Source organism: Tamandua tetradactyla, chromosome 7, assembly GCF_023851605.1.
Source record: "Tamandua tetradactyla isolate mTamTet1 chromosome 7, mTamTet1.pri, whole genome shotgun sequence".
Taxonomy (NCBI): domain Eukaryota; kingdom Metazoa; phylum Chordata; class Mammalia; order Pilosa; family Myrmecophagidae; genus Tamandua; species Tamandua tetradactyla.
In genome coordinates, this window is record NC_135333.1 from 94,746,006 (window position 1) to 94,766,222 (window position 20,217).

The following is a 20,217-nucleotide window of genomic DNA, read 5'->3' on the forward strand; positions in this document are numbered from 1 at the left end:
TGATGATTTAATAAACCAACCTTCAGGTTTATTAACCAGCCACGAAGTGTTCTTGCAGTAATGTAAAGGACAGTGCTTAATTGACCAGACAACAGCACCATCACCTGGTCAAGCTGCCACATGAACCTAACCATAACATTATTTAAAACCAAAATACAAAAAGAAAACAAAGATTGAAGAGAATTCAGTGCATCTCTACATCTTGCAAAAAGAAGAAAGAATGAGGCTGCCCTGCTTGACTGTCACTTGCGTTAGTTAATACACATTGCTTTCATTGTAGGGGTGGGGACTGCAGCAGCCACCTTCCAGTATATAGGCCATACTCTCATCAAGGTGTAACAGAGGCACACTGTCCTCTTCACTTGATGTGACATTCTATGTTCAACTTCAGCAGTGGGTGCTGATATTCTTTGGCATGATTCCCTTTCAAGATAACAGCGAAGTGAATGGCTAACCTTATCATGGTTCACAGCTGGCCTGTTTTTCTGAATCCCTTAATGCCTAACCACCTCTCCAGGCTCAATCAGTTTAAATTCGATGCCTCGAAGGGCATCCAGAAGAGCTACCAAAAACTTCCAAAGCTGAAGGGATCTCTGATACAGGTAAGTGTGTTCTTACCAATACATTCCCAGCTCTTGTTTGATGTCTGCATCAAATTTCTCTGGGACAACAAAGGTGTCTTTCAGAAAATGGCCTGGGACGCTTTTCAAACATATAGTCTTCTATTCTGCTGGGATGAGCCAGGAAACCTTCTTGGCCTCATATAAAAAGAATAGTAAATAGGCACTTCTGAATCATATGCAAAATCTCTGGGTTCCTGTTTAATCATCAAAGAAGGGGGAAAGCTTTGGCTGGCCACACCATCAACTATGGGTTGACAACTGAGTCATGGTGCTCCTGCTTAAAGCCTTGAGGATGGAGGGGGATGCTGGCTCAGACATGTGGCATTGGTATAAAGGACATCCTTCCCTTGGCATTGGTAGTAAAAGAGAAAAGGAATTATTGGGTTCAGAAAGCTGGCAGTGAATCTGTGATCCATGGGGTAGCTGTTATCTTGTATAACTGTGAGGGTGGGGGGTGAGCAGAGGAGGTCAGGTCAGGTTTGGGAGTGTGAGTTAAGTTTGGAGATGCATGATGCATTGGGGACACAGGAGTGCTGGATGGTGTGTGTGTCTGGTGGGGGGGGGTGAGGGTTGGAGGATCTCTTTCCCATTTATGGCTTCTGATCATAGGCACTGACATTGTACAGGCACTTTTCTCCACAGCAGAATTTAAAAGGCTGTTCTTGCCTGCAGGCAGAAACAAGTTCTGAACATGGACTATAGGGTTCTTTCCTGATTTTCAGTGGTAGGCCATGAAAAGCCAAACACTCAGTCTGGTAGTCTGGCACAAGCTACTCATCACTGTCATGCCATGTTACCTGTAATTGACTTAGATCTCGAAAGTGTTCTTCTTAATCATGAGCCGGATCTCTGTTAATGAATTCTCTTTTCCTGACATTTGTTGGTTTCTCATTACAATTTCTCCTATGCTGACTTCACTTTCTGCATTCCTTTGATAGAGAAAGCTTATGCTAAGAATTCAACAGCCCAGGAGTTGCTGACAGATGCCGATCCTGACACTTTGCACTGTAATTTTTTTTAATGCAAATTTATTGAGATATATTATATATTCACATACCACATAATCATCCAAAGTCTACAATCAGTGGTTCAAAGTGTCATCATATAGCTGTGCAATCAGAATCACAATTGATTTTTGAACATTTTCATTATTCCAAAAAAAAAGATAAAAATAAAATTACAATAGAATACCGAAAGCATCCTAGACCCCTATTATTTGTCTTTTTTTTAAACACATCTGTCCATACACTGCATAAAGGGAGCATCAGTTCCAAAGTTTTCATAATCACATGGACACACCTTAAAAGCTTTATAGTTATTCAGTCATCTGCAAGAATCAAGGCTATTGGATTACATTGAACAGTTTCAGGTATTTCCTTTTAGCTATTCCAGATACACCAAAAAATGAAAAGGGGTATCTATATACTGCATCAGAACAACCTCCAGAGTGACCTCTGAACTCTATTTGAAATCTCTCAGCCACTGAAACTTTATTTTGTCTTATTTCTTCTTCCCCTTTTTGGTCAAGAAGGTTTTCTTACTCCCATGAGCCAGGGCCAGGCTCATCCCCGGAAGTCATGTAATACATTGCCAGGGAGATTTATAACCCCCAGGAGTCATGTTCTACATAGGGAGGAAGGGCAGAGAGCTGACCTGAACAGCCGGCTTAGAGAGAGAGGCCACATCTGAGCAACAAAAGAGGTGCTCTGAGGGTCAATGTTAGACATAATTATAAGTAAGCTTAGCTTCTCCTTTGCAGGATTAAGTTTCATAAGGGCAAGTCCCATGATTGAGGGCCCAGCAAATTGGCAGCCCCCAATGATTGCATGAGTATCAGATCTTCCCCAAGTGGGGAAGTTAAATATTTTCACTTTTCCCCAAGCTCTCAAGGGAACTTTACAGATACTTTTTAATCTTCTGCCCAGAACCAACCTGTACAAACAAACACTCACTGCCTACTCAAGGTTCCATGTAATTAAGGTGATTGAATAAGCTGACCATACAAATTCGATTAGATAGTGTACTACAGAAAATAAAAATTTTGCACCAGATAAACATCTCTTCTTTTGGTCTCACACAGAAGTTGAAGTTTCAAAATACATTCAATATCATCCTTCACACTTTAGTCTGATTTACCTTAGTCCTACCCAGATCAGCTTCATTCATATCTCTAACTGAAGTCTGATCACTTTTTCAGTATTTTTATGGGTTGCTGTATGGGGTAACGCTGACTTTCATAGCTGCAGAACTCCAGCTCTGACTCTCAGGTGTCACACATTTGTGTTCCCGGGAATGATCAGGTTATACACAAAGAGCTCAGTATCTGAGAATTTAGAAATAACAATTACAACTCTGGAACCGAAGTGACAGCTGTAAGAGCTTACACTCTAGGAACCTTTACAATTGGCCCTCACGTGATAGCCTATGCTCTCAAATTCAATACTCAGAGTTTGCACACTATAGTTAATCCATATTAGTGAGAGATTAAAATATTTGTCTTTTAGTTTCTGGCTTATTTCAGTAAATTACTAGTCCTAAAGTTTCATTCATCTAGCTGTATTTGCACTGTAATTTAACTAATCGTTATAATGGAGATTTAAATGGATTCCAATTTTTCACAACATGGAAGAAGTGATTTTGATATGGCGTCCCACTCTTTTGGCAAAGTCAGTTTTATAATCGTCATTTACAAATATGAATTAAACAAAGCAAAAGTATTTATAACATTTTATTACTTTAAAATTATTCATAAACTTAATAAATGTGCTCCTTAAATACAACCCATGTCGTATGTACAACATATCTCTAACTTAGTCTTGGAAATTCTCTAGTTTAGTGGTTCATAGACTCACAGATTTCACAAACCAGTTTAGAAAAAAAAGGGGGGTACCCAACATATTGGTAAATCTCATTTCAAGCAACACAAACAAACAAATACCAACTAACGTTACCAGATCACTACCGTCCTTACACAAAATAAATGGCATTTTAACATCAAATTAACAGGAATATATATACTATGATGTAGGGGTTCAATTTCATTCTTTCCCGAGTGGATATCCAGTTTTCCCAGCACCATTTGTTGAAGGGACTTTTCTTTCCCCAATTAATGTATCTGGTATCCTTGTGAAGGGTTAAAAGAAAAAGAATCTTCAATGTCCCTGCAGTGACCTTTTATAGCTATGTGACTAAAACAGTCAAGTATGTTGTTTATGCGCATTCCTTATCGGAGAGTTGGCTCCCTTCCCAGAAGATGTATTTATTAAAGATGTTTAGGCTCCAAGAAATATCCTCGGAAGCCGAGCCAACTCCCTGGGGTTGAGTACTGGGTCATAGAGGGCATTGGCAATTGGCTACCTTTGTTCCAAATGGTATTTAAGCCCCTGAGCATGAAATAGATACTGGAATCTCATCCGAGAGAAGGATGCTTCACTCAGGACTTTGCCAGTCGGACCCCAAATGCTGTATCCAGGATTCCCCAGTGCTCCTCTTCAGGTATTGGTGCTGTCCTGCCTAATGATGTAACTATGTCTTATTTCTAACTATCTTTTAAGTACTTTCTTAATAAATTCTGTTTTTATATCACTTAAGTCTGTGTTGTCCATGTATTTGAGACTCTAAATTAAATGGCCACTAAATTAAGCCTAAATTAAGTTGCCTTTCCTGCAACACCCTGTTAAATATGATTTGGCTACAGTTAAGGTTCCAAGATGGTGGCTTAGTGAGGTGTGGAATTTATTTTATTTATTTATTTATTTTTACATGGGCAGGCACTGGAAATCGAACCTGGGTCCTCTGGCATGGCAGGTGAGCATTCTTGCCTGCTGAGCCACCGTGGCCCGCCCAAGGTGTGGAATTGAGTTCATTCTCCAGAGCAGCTAGTAAATAGCCAGGAAATGTACAGGACAACTTCTGGGGCCACATCAGTGACCAGAAACACAACATAACACCAGTCTGGACAAGCTGGACCAGTTGTGAGTCCATACAGAACTGTAAGTCCCCCAAGCTATGGAGGCAAGGGCCCCTCCCACGTGGGTACAACAGCCTGGTTCCCTGAGGGGAAACAAAACAGACTTTACTAGCAGTTGGGGCTTAGCCTCAACCAAGCTCCAATTATGGAATTAATCAACACAATTTAACTACTGAAAATAGGCCCCCAGCTCAGATAAACCTCATATAGGAGCTAAAGGTACTAGGAGTTTTTGCCCTGGCAGAGAGGGGGCAGGGCTGATGGGGTTGGGGTTAGTGGGGAACAAAACAGAGGCTTTTTGGATCAGGCAGCACAAAATACTTGAAAAGGGCTGGACCCTAAGAAAAAAGGGGGGCACATAGATACATAGAGCAATGTATGTATGCCTAGAGATACATAGAGCAATGTACCAATTTAAGGTATTGATGAATAAACCTGAGGAATGGGGGTACTGCTCTGAAAAGGATTTTTTTTTTTTTTTTTTGCTTTGTTTTCACCACTTAATAACTCACTAGATAGAACTGCAAGGCTTCTCAGGCTCCAACTGCCCCAGGGAAGGGTGCAATTAAGCTTGTCTGAGAGACAAAGGCCAGGTCAGGTGAAAGGAGTTAAGAGAATTAACTCCTTTTTTTTAACTCCTGTATTAACCACTGTAGCTTCCTAATATGCCTTAAAGTCAGGTAGTGTGAGACCTCAGACTTTATTTTTCTTTCTCAGGGTATTTTTAGCTAATTGGGGTATCCTGCCTTTCCAGATAAATTTGGTTATTGTATTTTCTATTTCTGAAAGTAAGTTTTTGGGATTTTAACTGGTACTGTATTAAATCTACAAAGCAATTTGGGTAGAATTGACATCTTAACTATATTCAGTCTTCCAATTCATGAACATGGTATGCCTTTCCATTTACTTAGGTCTTCTGTGATTTCTTTTAGCACTTTCTTGTAGTTTACTTTGTATAGATCTTTTGTATCCTTAGTTAAATTTATTCCTAAATATTTTACTCTTTTGGTTGCAATTGTAAATGGAATCTTTTTCTTGATTTCCCCCTCAAAATCAAGAAAATGTGCTCATTACTAGGGTACAGAAACACAACAGATTTTTGAGTGTTGATCTTGTATTCTGCCACTCTGCTATACTCATTTATTAGCACTAGTAGTTTTGTTGTGGATTTTTCAGGGTTTTCAACAAATAGTATCATATAATCTGCAAATAGTGAGAGTTTTACTTCTTCCTTTCCAATTCTGATGTCCTGTTTTTTTCCTATCTAATTGCTCTGGTAAGAATGTCCAACACAATGTTGAATAACAATGGTGATAGTGGACATCCTTGTCTTGTTCCTGATCTTTGGATTTGAGGATGATGTCAGCTGTGGTTTTTTCATATATTCCCTTTATCATGTTGAGGAAGTTCCCTTCTATTCCTATCTTTTGAAGTGTTTTCAACAGGAAAGGATGTCGAATTTTGTCAAATGCCTTTTTTGCATCAATAGAGATGATCATGTGGTTTTTCTGTTTTGATTTGTGGATATGGTGTATTACATTAATTGATTTTCTTATGTTGAGCCATCGTTGCATACCTGGGATGAATCCTACTTGGTTGTGGTACGATTTTTTTAACGTGCTGCTGGATTCAATTTGCAAGAGTTTTGTTAAGGATTTTTGTATCTATATTCATTAAGAATGATTGATCTGTAATTTTCTTTTCTTCTAGTGTTTGTCTGACTTTGGTATGAAGATGATGTTCGCTTCATAGAATGAGTTAGGTAGCCTTCTTTCCTCTTAAATGTTTTTGAAGAGTTTGAGCAGGATTGGTACTAATTCTTTCTTGAATGTTTGGTAGAATTCACAAGTGAAGCCATCTGGTCCTGGACTTTTCTTTTTTGGGAGCTTCTTAATAACTGATTCAATTTCTTTACCTGTGATTGGTTTGTAGGGGTTGTCTATTTCTTCTTGAGTCATTGTTGGTTGTTCATATCTTTCTAGGAAGTTGTCCATTTCATCTACGTTGTCTAGTTTATTAGCATAAAGTTGTTCATAGTATTTTCTCAATCCCGCCTTTATTTTTTGCAGGGTCAGTGGTTATGTCTCCTCTTCCATTTCTGATTTTATTTATTTGCATCCCCTCTCTTCTTCTTTTTTGTCAGCCTTGCTAAGGGTCCATCAATCTTATCCATTTTTCTATAGAACCAGCTTCTGGTTTTGTTGATCTTCTCAACTGTTTTCAATTTCATTTATTTCTGCTCTAATCTTCATTACTTCTCTCCTTTTGCTTACTTTGGGGTTAGTTTGTTGTTCTTTCTCTACTTCTTCCAAGTGGACAGTTATTTCCTCGATTTTTGCTCTTTCTTCTTTTTTTATATAGGCATTTAGGGTATAAATTTCCCTCTTAGCACTGCCTTTGCTGCATCCCATAAGTTTTGATATGTTGTGTTTTCATTTTCATATGCCTTGAGATATTTATTGATTTCTCTTGTAATTTCTTCCTTGACCCACTGGTTGTTTAAGAGTGTGTTGTTGAGCATCCACATATTTGGGGATTTTCTGGCTCTCTGCCTATTATTGATTTCCAACTTCATTCCTTTATGATCTGAGAATGTGTTTTGCATGATTTCAATCTTTTTAAATTTATTGAGACTTCCTTTGTGACCCAGCATATAGTCTATCCTTGAGAATGATCCATGGGCACTTGAGAAAAAGGTGTATCCTGCTGTTGCAGGGTGAAATGTTCTATAAATGTCTGTTAAGTCTAGCTCATTTATTGTATTATTCAAATTCTGTTTCTTTATTGATCCTCCATCTAGATGTTCTGTCCATTGATGAGAGTGGTGAATTGAAGTCTTCAACTGTTATGGTAGATGTGTCTATTACTCTTTTCAGTGTTTACTGCATGTATTTTGGAGCATTCTGGCTCAGTTCATAAATATTTATGATTGTTGTGTCTTCTTGCTGAATTGTTCCTTTTATTAATATGTAGTATCCTTCTTTTTGTCTTTTAACTGTCTTACATTTAAAGTCTAATTTGTTGGATATTAGTATAGCTACTCCTGCTCTTTTCTGATTATTATTTGCATGAAATATCTTTTCCCAACCTTTCACTTTCAACCTATGTTTATCCTTGGGTCTAAGATGTGTTTCCTATAGACAGCATATAGATGGGTCCTGTTTTTGAATCCATTCTGCCAGTCTATGTCTTTTGATTGGGGAGTTTAATCCATTGACATTTAGTGTTATTACTGTATGGGTAGTACTTTCTTCTACTATTTTGCCTCTTGGATTTCATACATCATATTTAATTTTCCTTCTTTTTATCTTTACTCATAGTCTTCCTTTCTACACTCTTCTCCACACCTCTCTCTTCTGTCTTTTCATATCTACCTATAGTGCTCCCTTTAGTATTTCTTACAGAGCTGTTCTCTTGGTCACAAATTCTTTCAGTGATTTTTTGTCTGAAAATATTTTAATCCCTCCCTCATTTTTGAAGGACAATTTTGCTGGATATAGAATTCTTGGTTGGCAGTTTTTCTCTTTTAGTAATTTAAATATATCATCCCACTGTCTTCTGGCCTCCATGGTTTCTTCTGAGAAATCTACACATAGTCTTATTGGGCTTCCCTTGTATGTGATGGATTGCTTTTCGTTTGCTGCTTTCAAGATTCTCTCTTTCTCTTTGACCTCTGACATTCTGATCAGTAAGTGTCTTGGAGTACGTCTATTTGGATCTGTTCTCTTTGGGGTACGCTGCACTTCTTGGATCTGTAATTTTAAATCTTTCATAAGAGTTGGGAAATTTTCAGTGATAATTTCCTCCATTAGTTTTTCTCCTCCTTTTCCCTTCTCTTCTCCTTCTGGGATACCCACAACATGTATATTCATGTGCTTCATACTGTCATTCAATTCCCTGAGTCCCTGCTCATATTTTCCATTTTTTCCCCTATATATTTTTTTGCCTGTCAGATTTCAGATGTTCCATCCTCCAGTTCACTAATCCTATCCTCTGTCTCTTGAAATCTAACATTGTAGGTTTCCATTGTTTTCTTCATCTCTTCTACTGTGCCTTTCATTCCCATAAGTTCTGTGATTTGTTTTTTCAGACTTTCAGTTTCTTCTTTTTGTTCATTCCTTGCCTTCTTTATATCCTCCCTCAATTCAGTGATTTGAATTTTGATCTGGTTTTCCATGTCTGTTCGTATATTCTGAATTAATTGTTTCAACTCCTGTATCTCATTTGAATTGTTGGTTTGTTTCTTTGACTGGGCCATATCTTCAGTTTGCTTAGTGTGGTTTATTATTTTTTGCTGGTGTCTAGGCATTTAATTAATTAGTTTATTCTGGAGATTTTTTTCACTTCTTTTACCTAGGGTCTTTTTGCTGGATGAATTTGTTGTCTGTATGTTCTTTGACATTCAGTTTAGCTTTTTCTGGACATTTAGCTTAGGTTTTGTTTAACAGAGGAGAATTTTTCAGTTCTTGTTTTCTTGTTTCTTGCCCTGCCTGTATGGTGCCTCCCCCCTCCCCCCACCTTAGGAGGTTTTACTTAGGTATTACAGACCCCAGCTGGATTTTCCCAGACCAAACTGGCGTCCTGACAGGAGGAAAGAGTCACCTGCTTCAGTTTTCCCTGAGGGTGAGACCCAGCAGATTGAAAGACTTTCCTGTGAAGTCTCTGAACTCTGTTTTTCTTATCCCGCTTAGTATGTGGCGCTTGTCTGCCTGCAGGTCCCATCAGCATAAGATGATGTGGTACCTTTAACTTTGGCAGACTCTCCCTGCTGGGAGCATGGTGGAGAGAGAGGAGAGGTTGTAGGCTGGTTTTAGTGGTTTCAAATTGCCAAGCCCTGGGGTCTGAATTCCTTGAGGGAGGGATTCCACCTGAGTTGGGCTTCACCCCTCCCCTGGGGAAGGTACAGGCTTCAGACAAGCCCTCAAAGAAGCTTGTTTCTACCTATGCCTGGGGCAGTTTCAGCCTGAGAAGTCCTACCGCTGTATTCAAAGGCAGTCAAGCCTTTGTAGAAACACAGCCACAAAAACCTCTGTTTCTTTTTTTTTTTTTTCCGTTAGCCCTGCCCCATTGGCGCCAGGGCAAAAATGAGCGACCTCTGCTTTGACCAGGTTCACCTGAGCTGGGGGTCTATTTTTAGTATTCAGAATTTGTTAATTAATTCCACAATTGGTGTTTGGTTGTGCTCAGCCCCTGCTGCTGGTAAAGTCTCTTTCCTTTCCCCTCTGGGAAGCAGCCTGTGGGGGAGGGGTTGGGGAGCTCACAGTTCTGGGGGTGCTCGCAGATGGTCCAGCTGGTCCAGACTGGGGTATGCTGTGTTCCGGTCACTGATTTGTCCCCAGGAGCTGTTCTTTACTGTTCCTGGTTATATACCTGTTCTGGAGGACGAACTAAATCACGTACCTTGCTAAGCCACCATCTTGGCCTCCAAATTCTGTTTCTTTATTGATCCTCTATGTAGATGTTTTGTCCACTGATGAGCATGGGGAACTGAAGTCTCCAATTATTATGGTAGATGTGTCTATTTCTCTTTTCAGTGTTTGCCTCATGTATTTTGGAGCACTCTGTCTTGGTGCATAAATATTTATGATTGTTATGTCTTCTTGTTGAATTGTTCCTTTTATTTATATAGAGTGTCCTTCTTTGTCTCTTTAATTGTTTTACATTTGAAGTCTAATTTGTTGGATATTAGTATAGCTACTTGTGCTCTTTTATGGTTGTTGTTTGCATGAAATATCTTTTCCCAACCTTTCACTTTCAACCTATGTTTTTCCTTGGTCTAAAATGCATCTCCTGTAGACAGGTCCTGTTTTTTAATCCATTCTGCCAGTCTACATCTTTTGATTGGGGAGTTTAATCCATTAACATTTAGTGTTATTAGTTTAAGGACAGTACTTTCTTCCACCATTTTGCCTTTTGAATTTTATATGTCATATGTAATTTTTCTTCTTTTCACCTTTACGGATAGTCTTCACTTCTACACTCTTCTCCACACCTCTTACGGCTGTCTTTTCCTATCTGTCTCTAATGCTACCTTTAGTATTTCTTGCAGAGCCAGTTTCTTGGTCACAAATTCTCAGGGATTTTTTGTCTGAAAATGTTTTAATTTCCTTATTATTTTTGAAGGACAATTTTGCTGGATATAGAATTCTTGGCTGGCAGTTTTTTTCTTTTAGAAACTTAAATATATCATACCACTGTCTTCTCACCTCTATGGTTTCTGCTGAGAAATCTATGCATTGTCTTATTGGGCTTTCCTTGTATGGATGGATTGCTTTTCTCTTGCTGCTTTCAAAATTCTCTCTTTTTCTTTGACATATGACATTCTGATTAGTAAATGTCTTAGAGTATGTCTACTTGGATCTATTCTGTTGGGGTATGCTTCACTTCTTGGATCTGTAATTTTAAGTATTTCACAAGAGTTGGGAAATTTTCAGTGATAATTTCCTCCATTAGCTTTTCTCCTCTTTTTTCCTTCTCTTCTTTCTGGGACACCCACAACATGTGTATTTGTGCACTTCATGTTGTCATTCAATTTCCTGAGTCCCTATTCATATTTTTCCATTCTCTTCCCTGTGTTTTCTTTTGCTTGTCAGATTTCAGATGTCCCATCCTCCAGTTCATTAATCCTATATTCTGCCTCTTGAAATCTAACATTGTAGGTTTCTATTGTTTTCTCATCTCTTGTACTGTGCCTTTCATTCCCATAAGTTCTGCGATTTGTTTTTTCAGACTTTCAATTTCTTCTTTTTGTTCATCCCTTGCATTCTTTATATCCTCCCTCAATTCACTGATTTGATTTTTGATGAGATTTTCCATGTCTGTTCAAACATCCTGAATTAACTGTTTCAAGTCCTGTATGTCACTTGAATTGTTAGTTCCTTCCTTTGACTGGGCCATATCTTCAATTTTCATGGTATGATTCATTATTTTCTGCTGGTGTCTAGACATTTAATTTCCTTAATTAGTTCATTCTGGAGCTTGTTTTCACTTTTTTTACCTAGGATTTTCTTGCTGAATGACTTTGTTGTCTATCTGTTCTTTGACATTCAGTTCAGCATATTCTAGACCTGTAGTTTAGGTTTTATTCAACAGATCAGAATTTTTCAGTTCTTTTTTTCTTTGTTTCTTGCCCTGCCTGTATGGTGCCTTTTATTTTTATTCCCTTAGGAGAGTCTACTAAGGTATTATAGACCCCAGTCTGATTTTCCCAGACCAGACTGGTCTCCTCTTAGGAGGGAAGAGTCACCTACATCAGTTTTCCCTGAGGATGAGACCCAGCAGGTTGAGATTTTCCTATGAAGCCTCTAGACTCTGTGCTTTTCCTATCCTGCCCACTATGTGGCATTTGTCTGCCTGTGGGTCCCACCAGCATAAAGTGATGCAGTACCTTTAACTTCAGCAAACTGTTCCTGCTGGGGCATCATTGAGACAGAGGAGGGGTTATACGCTAGCTCTAATTGCTTCAGTTTTTCCAGGCCCTGGGGTCTGAATTCCATGAGGGAGGGATTCCACCTGAGCTGGGCCCCACCCCTCTCCTGGAGAAGGCACAGCCTCCCAGGAATTACTTCCCCTGACCAGCCTCTTTGCATCTCAGATAACCTTAATTTCACCCTTGCCTGGGGCAGTTGGAACCTGAGAAGCCTTGCAGTTGTATGCAAAGAGCAGTCAAGCCATAGACACACAGCCACAAAAGAGAAAAGAAAAATAATCCTTTTCAGAGCAGGGCCTCCATTCTTCAGGTTTGCCAATAAGAGCTTACGTTGGTACACTGCTCTATGTACCCCCAGGTCCTGCTGCCCCTTCCTTTCTTTCAGGGCCCAGACCTTTTCAAGTATTTTGTGCTGTCCGATCTGTCCTTTTTCCCTCAGCCCTGCCCCCTCTGCACCAGGGCAAAACCCAGCAAGTTCAGCTTTTACTCAAGGTTCAGGTGAGCTTGGGGTCTATTTTCAGTAGTCAGAATTTGTTAATTAATTCCACAATTGGAGCTAGGTTGAGCTCAGCCCCTTGCTATTAATAAAGCCTCTTTCCTTTCCCCTCTGGAAGCAGCCTGTGGAGGAGAGGTGCCAGCCTCCATGACTTGAGGGACTCATGGTTTTGGGTGGGATTACATCTGGTCCAGCTTGTCCAGACTCAAGTATGCTGTTTGTCTGGTCACTTATGTGGCCCCAGCAGTTGTTCCATACTGCTCCTGGCTATTTACTAGCTGCTCTAGAGGATGAACTAAATTCCACACCTCACTAAGCTGCCATCTTGGACCCACCTCTATATTTTGCTCTTGAAAGTAACAAGTATAAGCTAGGAAGCCTTTATGGATAAAGGTATATTGCCAGATGCCTACGGTCAGGGGATGGTGTTTTAGTTTCTCAGCTGCTAAAATAAATACTATACAATGGGTTTGTTTAACAACCCGCCATTTATTGGCTCAAGGTTTCAGAGGCTAGAAGGCTTCCTTACTCCCAGGATAGATACCTTCTGGCTGGCGGGCAATTTGGGGAGTATCTTGGCTTTTCAACATATGGCAAAGCACATGGCAGTGTCTTCTTTCTCTTCTGAGTTCTGTTGACTTCTAGCTTATTGCTTCTCTCACGGTTTTTCTTTCTGTGTCCAATTTCCTTTGCTTATAAAGACTGCAGCCATACTAGACTAAGGCCTCACCCTCATTTAATTTGGGTACACCTTAATTAATAACACCTTCAAAGGTTCTATTTACAAATGGGTTCATACCCATAGGACTAGGGATTGCGACATGAATATGTGTTTTGTGGGGGACATGATTCAATCTCCAACAGAAAGAAACATGGGTCACTATCCAGAAGAGATGCATTTGCTTGAATCAAGGGAACTGCAGCTGGGAGATACATGAAATGATGAGGGGGATGTGACTAGAAGTGGGATTTGAAAAACATCCAAACTTCTCTATGAGTATATAGACCATAAGCTTTATATCAATGTTAAGTTTCTTAAACTTGATAACTGTACTTAAGGTGGTTATATAAGTGAATATCGTTGTTCTTAGGATGTACATATACATTTAAGCAGTACATATACTTATATATATGCATTATATGTACAAATATATATACAATTATTAAGATGATACATACAAACTACTTTCAAGTGTTTTAGAAAATAGATAAGTAGATAGATAAGTGGATGAATGGATGGAAAGATAGAATGGTATGGCAAAATGTTAAAAGTTGGTGGATATGAGTATTTGGGTGGGGGGTATGATGGAATTCTCTGAGTGAGTTTTGTATTATTTTTGCAACATTTTGTAAGTTTGAAATTATTTCAAACTATCAAGTTAAAAAAAAGTGCTCCAGAACACAGCCTACAGAGCCCAGAGTACAGACACTAGATCATAATAATAGTCATGTAGGACTTTTTCCCCTACATCTCCTCCTGCCCACCTCATTCCCACCCTGCATTGGCACAGTGGAGTCAGAAAAAATGGTGGGAAATTTGGGTGAGGAAGGGAAGAAACACAATGTGATAAAAGAGAGAAACTCAGGATATTCTTTACCTATTGCAGGCTTTCCACCTAAAGCAAACCTGAGCTGGAGGAGCAAAAAAACTTTAGCTTGAAATCATTTGGAGTATTACATGCATCTAAGACATTTTAATTACTCAAATGAGAAGGTTTCAGTGACCTGAAATGACATTTTAACTACCTAAGAATAATAAGAAAAGGTAATATCACCTATCTCAGAATTCATCTAACAGTAGAGAAAAAATGAGACCCTTATGTGAAGATTCCCCTTAAATGTGATTCCCTTTAAATGGTCATTTTATGAAGAAACTAGAGGTCTGTAGTTAGAATAATGGGAGGAAAATAGGCTTTTTTTTTTGTTATCCTTGCTTGTTTAGTGTATTGGTTAAACACACATATGGCTCTAGGGGAGATACATATATTTTTAGCAGATGTCCTGATGATCTATCATCAAATGTTGTTGTTAATACATTTTATATATTGTGATCTCTTCCCTCACAAACAAAAAAAATCGCCTACCTATTTGAATACAATTTTCTGCCTTGTTTGATGATCAGAGACAGTTTGCCTGACTTCTCACAATCCCTCCATAGTGTACATGTGTGCTAAGTTTCAGTCCCATGAATTTTTCTGGTTCTAGATTATCTTCTAAAAATTATTATTAATTTTTAATTGGAAAAATCATGAACATGATGCAAAATTCAAAAAGTATAAGAGGGTACCACACTAATGCAAAATGTTAATTATAGGGAAAACTGTATATATGTGAGGGGGGTATATATAGGAACTCTGTGTTTTGTGCATGATTTTTCTGTAAACCCATTAACTGTTCTAATGAAAACAAAACAAAACAAACTGGTATAAACGGGTATAGAGTTGCACTGGGTTGACCTGTCCCCCCCCCCCAAATTCATGTCCACCTGGAACTTCAGAATGTAACCTTATTTGCAAATAGGATTTTTCAGATGTAATTAGTTAAGTTGAGGTCATATTAGATTAGGCTGGGCTCTAAATCCAAAGACTGGATCTATATTAGAAGAGATGATGATGATACAGAGAAATATTTAAAGTGAAAAAGACCATGTGAACACAGAGACACTCAAAGAGAAGATGACTAGTTGAAGAAATTGGAGTGATGGAGCTACAAGTCAAAGAGCACCAAGGATTGTAAGCACCACCCAAAGCTAGGGAAGAGGCATAGAACAGTTTCTTCCTCAGAGCCTCCAGAAGGAACCAACCCTGATAGTATCTTGATTTTGGACTTGTAACCTCTAGAACTGTAAGAATAAATTTCTATTGTTTTAAGCCACCAGTTTGAGCTAATTTGATATGGGCTCCCTAACTAAAATGTTGAAAAGTCTTTTTCCCACTCTTGTTCCACTACAACTTTCCCTAGAGGTAAACACTGTTATCAGTTTATGTATCCCTGTTGGCTCTAGTTTCTTGAGCAATATCTTTGCCTAAAATAAGATTTAGTGAAATTGTCACTGATATCTAAATATAGTCCAAGGTTAGAGACTTGATTTGAACTGGCAGTCCAAACATAAGAAAAGGAATCAAGACAGAGTAACTGTCCAAAGGACTTCCACGATGGTAACTCAACCTAGAAAATAACTGCTAGACTGCAATTAGAGAGATGGGCTGAATGGACTTGGCATAAATTCTGATTTACAAGTGAGATCCAGATTACATTATGGTATGGGAACCATTATAAGGGCAATATAAAAGGGATGGATTGTGGTGGTTTTGGGGCCAAGGTAATAATATATGGTATTATGGTTCCTCTATAAGCCAAATGAGCTGTGATTATTTTGATCTTCATCAATGAAGCATCACATTAGCCTAAGAGTCCAAATTACTTTGTCAGTGGCTAAAGCTTGATGAAATAACAGTTAAGAGGTCATTCAACATATCTGATATATGTCATATTATAAACTTTAAATTTCCTATCATCTTCATAAAAGAGTATATTTAATATCATAACTGTCACTACCACCATCATCTTCCTCATCATAGGTTCTGATGAACACTTAGCATCACACCATCACCATCATCATCATAACTAAATTTTATTGAGCCCTAACTATGCACTAGGTATCATATAAGAGTTATTTTATAATCATGCTGATGAAGCCTATGAGGTAGCATTACCATTACACCCATTTTATAGATGAGAAAACTGAGTAATGGAATGGATTAAGTAATTTATTTGAGGTCATCCAATAAAAGATGAAGCCAGGACTTCAACCCAAGCATTCTGTCAGACTAACCTGTTATCCGAGGGCATCCATGGAAGAGTAAAATATGTATCTGAGGACAGTAAGTAAGTACAGCTTCCACAGCCTCATCAGTGAGATTCACACAATGTCCCATATGAATCTCCTTTATTTAAAAGAAAAGAAAAAGAAAAAAAAATGTATGAAAAAGTTTGAGAAATACTGATATATAAGGAACCAAATGTTTCCTCACAAGAAAACTATATAATAAGGATCAATATTAGTTTACAGTAATTCGGAAGGTATAGTAACTTTAAAAGTTAAATGCCCAACCATTTTATAAAGCAATTTGGCAATATCTATTAAAACTGAAGATAAGCATACTCCAAAACCCAGAAATCTTAATGGTATATATGTCCACTATAGAGAAACTCTTGGACATATGCACAAAGAAACTATTTATAAATATATCCATTGTAATATTATTAGTAATAGTTATTAATATAATGAAATAAAAAGAAACAATTAAAATGAACAAGATCTACTTGTATAAAAAGACATAAATCTTAAAGATGTTAGTTCAGCCATTTTGGAAAACCATATGGTAGTATCTTTTAAAGCTGAACATGCACTTACTACATAACTGAGAAATGCCACTTCTAGGTGTTTACCCAAGAAAAATGCAAACATATGTTTAAACAAAGATTTGTATGCAAATGTCCATAGCAGTATTATCATAGTCCAAAACTGGGACAACTTAATGCCTATCAAATGGTAACTATATAAACAAATTGCAGCATAATCATAGTATGGAATACTAATCAACAATAAAAAGGAATTAAATATTAACATGCACAACACTGATGAATATCAAAAATACTATGCAAAGTGAATGAAGTAAAGTAAAATAAAGAAACAAAAAACAAAAGACTATTACTCTATGACTCCATTTGCATGAAATTCTAGACAAGGAAAAACTGCAATGACAGAAAGAAAATCAGTGATTTCCTCAGATGAGGTTAAGCAGGACGGAGGTGGGAATAGCTATAAAGGTACAGGGAAAAGCTTTTCAGAGTGATGGAAATGTTCTATATTTTGATTGTGGTGATGATTATATGACTGTTAATTACTACAAGTCATTTATAAAAAGTCATTTATGTGTACACGTAGAATGGCTAGATTTCACTGTATGTAAATTATACCTCAGTAAAGATTGAAAAAATTTTAAAAACATAGTTTTGAATAAAAAAGCAAACTGTAAAAGGACATATACATTATGAAACTATTATGTAAAATTAAAAAACATAAAACAATATCATATCTTGTTTATGAATCTATACATACATAAAGAAAATATCAAACAGTAAAAAAAACACACACATATTTATGATAGTAGTTACCGCTACTATCTGAAGGAAAGGGGAATAAATGGGGTGGGAAGCTGTAAATTTAACTGTGATGGTTAGGTTCTGGTGTCAACTTGGCCAGGTGATGGTGCCCAGTTGTCTGGTTAGGCAAACACTGGTATAACCATTACTGCAAGGATATTTCATGGCTGTTTGATAAACCAGAAGGCTGGTTTATTAAATTATCAGATATCTGATTGCAGCTGTGGCTGATCACATCTACAATCAATTAAATGCACACCTTTCCCAAACAAGATAATCCAATCAGTTTGGATTTGGCCCAATCAGTTGATGACTTTTCAGGTAGAAGAGAGAATTTTCACTGCTTCTTCAGCCAGCAAGCCTCTCCTGTGGAGTTCACCGAGACTTTTCATCAGAGCTGCCAACTTCACAGTCTGCTCTAAGGATTCTGGACTCTTGCATTCCCACAGTTGTGTGAGATACTTTTATAGATCCCATATTTACAGATATTTCCCATTGGTTCTTTTTCTCTAGGGAGCCCTGATTAATACAGTAACATTTTATTTTAGAAAAAGAATTGAAGTAAAAATAGAAAATGTTAAAACTGAAGTGGTGGTTCCACAGGTCTCTGTACTTTTCTGTATGTTTGAAATATTATATATCCTTTTCTCGATAAACTAAATTTTTAATTAGTTTAAAACTGGGGAAATGTCATTTTCTAGTTTAAGTAACTACAATGATATGAAGCAGAAAACTAGAACTAATCAATAAACTCAGACAAAAAATGAAAGTGGCCTTTATCAATTAACATTAAAACCTCAAAGGTGAGCCAGCAGATCAACATGGTAATGTACACAGCTACTGAAACTATCTTCCCAAGCAGTCAATGAAAAAAAAAGACAGTTCTGAATTTTCCAGAACTCTTACAGACTGAAGAAGAACCCTACAAATGCTGAGTTGAACAGAGAATATCAGGTAGGAAACCTCCATACCAGACCAGCTGCCCTCCGCCCCTCTCCCCCACTGGGTCTTGCACACAATGCAGGAGGGACACAAAAACCCGCCGGGAACCCTTTCATCAGGTACACAGTCTAAACTTTACACACCAGTGAGAAAGACCCCATTTGGAGACCCAGGGGACAGGAGTGGGCATTTCAAGGCCCAGGTCAGTGAAGGATAAAGAGTCTGAGAAAAGATTTGTATTTCCAGCCCTGGGTCCAAAACTCCTTTCCTCATCCCTGAGGGAAATAGCAGTGGTTGAACCCCCTGCTTAGGAGTCAGCTGGGGGGAGTACTCTGCAACAAATAAAGTGGGGGGCATGGCCCCACAATAAGCCAGACTTTGGTGAAGTGAGGGCATAGGAACCCTGCAGTTTCAGCCCTCCATCAGATGTAACCTGGGTTATGAGACAATCAATATCTGAGGGTAATTAAGTTATCAAACAGCACCATCTGCTGGGTATATCAGAAAAGTGCAACAGAATTGAAGGTGTTTTTCAGAGATGCTCCCGAAAAATATTTAAGTACCATTGGAGCTGGTCTTTACCCACTGCATGGGAACATGTCCCTGTTTGGGCTGAGAAATACGGACAACACAAATGTTAAAACAACAGAATTTACAAGCCAACAAAAAAACAGAGCACAACTCGAAGCCAGCAGACCTGTTTTACCCAGAGACTCTGCTGTGGTCCTTAGGGCTTACCACCTATCCCTGACGGAGGCCACTATGTGCATCTGGTTTGTAAGGGGGACTGGGGGCAGACCTAATAAGACAGCTGGCTGGCAAGAGAGACAAAGAACAAACCAACCAAGAAGAAGCCCTAGGCAAAAGAGAGAAAACAACCTTCAGAATAAACTAAGCAAGAAAATCGAAGCCTACACATTAGCAGAAAATCACAACTCATACTACCAGGAAGTTTGAGGATATGACTGAATAAAAAGAACAAACTAACACCTCAACTGAGATACAGGAATTGAAACAACAAATTAAAGATGTTCTGATATATCTTCTAAATTAAATGAAAAATCAAATCAAGGAGGTGAAGTAAAGTATGGTAAAAGAGATGAAGGATGTAAAGAAGACACTGGGGGATAATACAGAAGAACTTGAAAGCTTGAAAAAACAAGTGGCAGAACTTATGGGAATGAAAGGCACAATAAAAGAGAGGAAAAACACAATGGAGACATGCTACAACAGATTTGATGAGGGGATTAGTAAATGAGAGGACAGGACATCTGAAATCCTATGTACAAAAAAAACAGATATGGAAAAGAATGGAAAAATATGAGCAGCATTATAGGGAAGTGAGTAACAACATGAAGTGCATGAATATTCGTATTACAGGTGTCCCAGGAGAAGGGGAAAGGGGCAGAAAGGATAATGGAGAATATAATCACTGAAAATTTCCAAACTCTTATGAAAGACAAAAATTACTGATCCAAGAAGCTCAGCATACCTGGAACAGAATAGATCCAAGCAGACCTACTCCAAGACACTTACTAACTGGATTGTCAAATGTCAAAGAGAGAACTCTGAAAGCAGCAAGAGAAAA

At 38.2% G+C, this 20,217-nt stretch overlaps 1 protein-coding gene, 1 long non-coding RNA gene and 1 pseudogene across 7 annotated transcripts in view; 1 reads left to right on the plus strand and 2 right to left on the minus strand.

Moving 5' to 3' along the window:
- Positions 1–20,217, minus strand: part of AMN1 (antagonist of mitotic exit network 1 homolog) — a 130,289-nt gene that overhangs the window by 35,633 nt on the left and 74,439 nt on the right. For 5 of the 6 annotated variants that reach the window (XM_077170465.1, XM_077170464.1, XM_077170467.1 and 2 more), the window contains exon 6: positions 16,354–16,465. In XM_077170465.1, the coding sequence (XP_077026580.1) occupies positions 16,354–16,465 (112 nt within the window). Of the gene's footprint in view, positions 1–1,387; positions 3,747–16,353; positions 16,466–20,217 lie in introns of those variants that run through there. The other variant, XM_077170468.1, reaches the window with a different exon arrangement.
- LOC143689918 (ETS translocation variant 1 pseudogene) lies at positions 229–2,350 on the minus strand (annotated as a pseudogene).
- Positions 3,834–20,217, plus strand: part of LOC143691657 (uncharacterized) — a 186,390-nt gene continuing 170,006 nt past the window's right edge. Inside the window, exon 1 of the long non-coding RNA XR_013179629.1 lies at positions 3,834–4,118. This is a non-coding gene — a long non-coding RNA (uncharacterized LOC143691657). The remainder of the gene's footprint in view (positions 4,119–20,217) is intronic.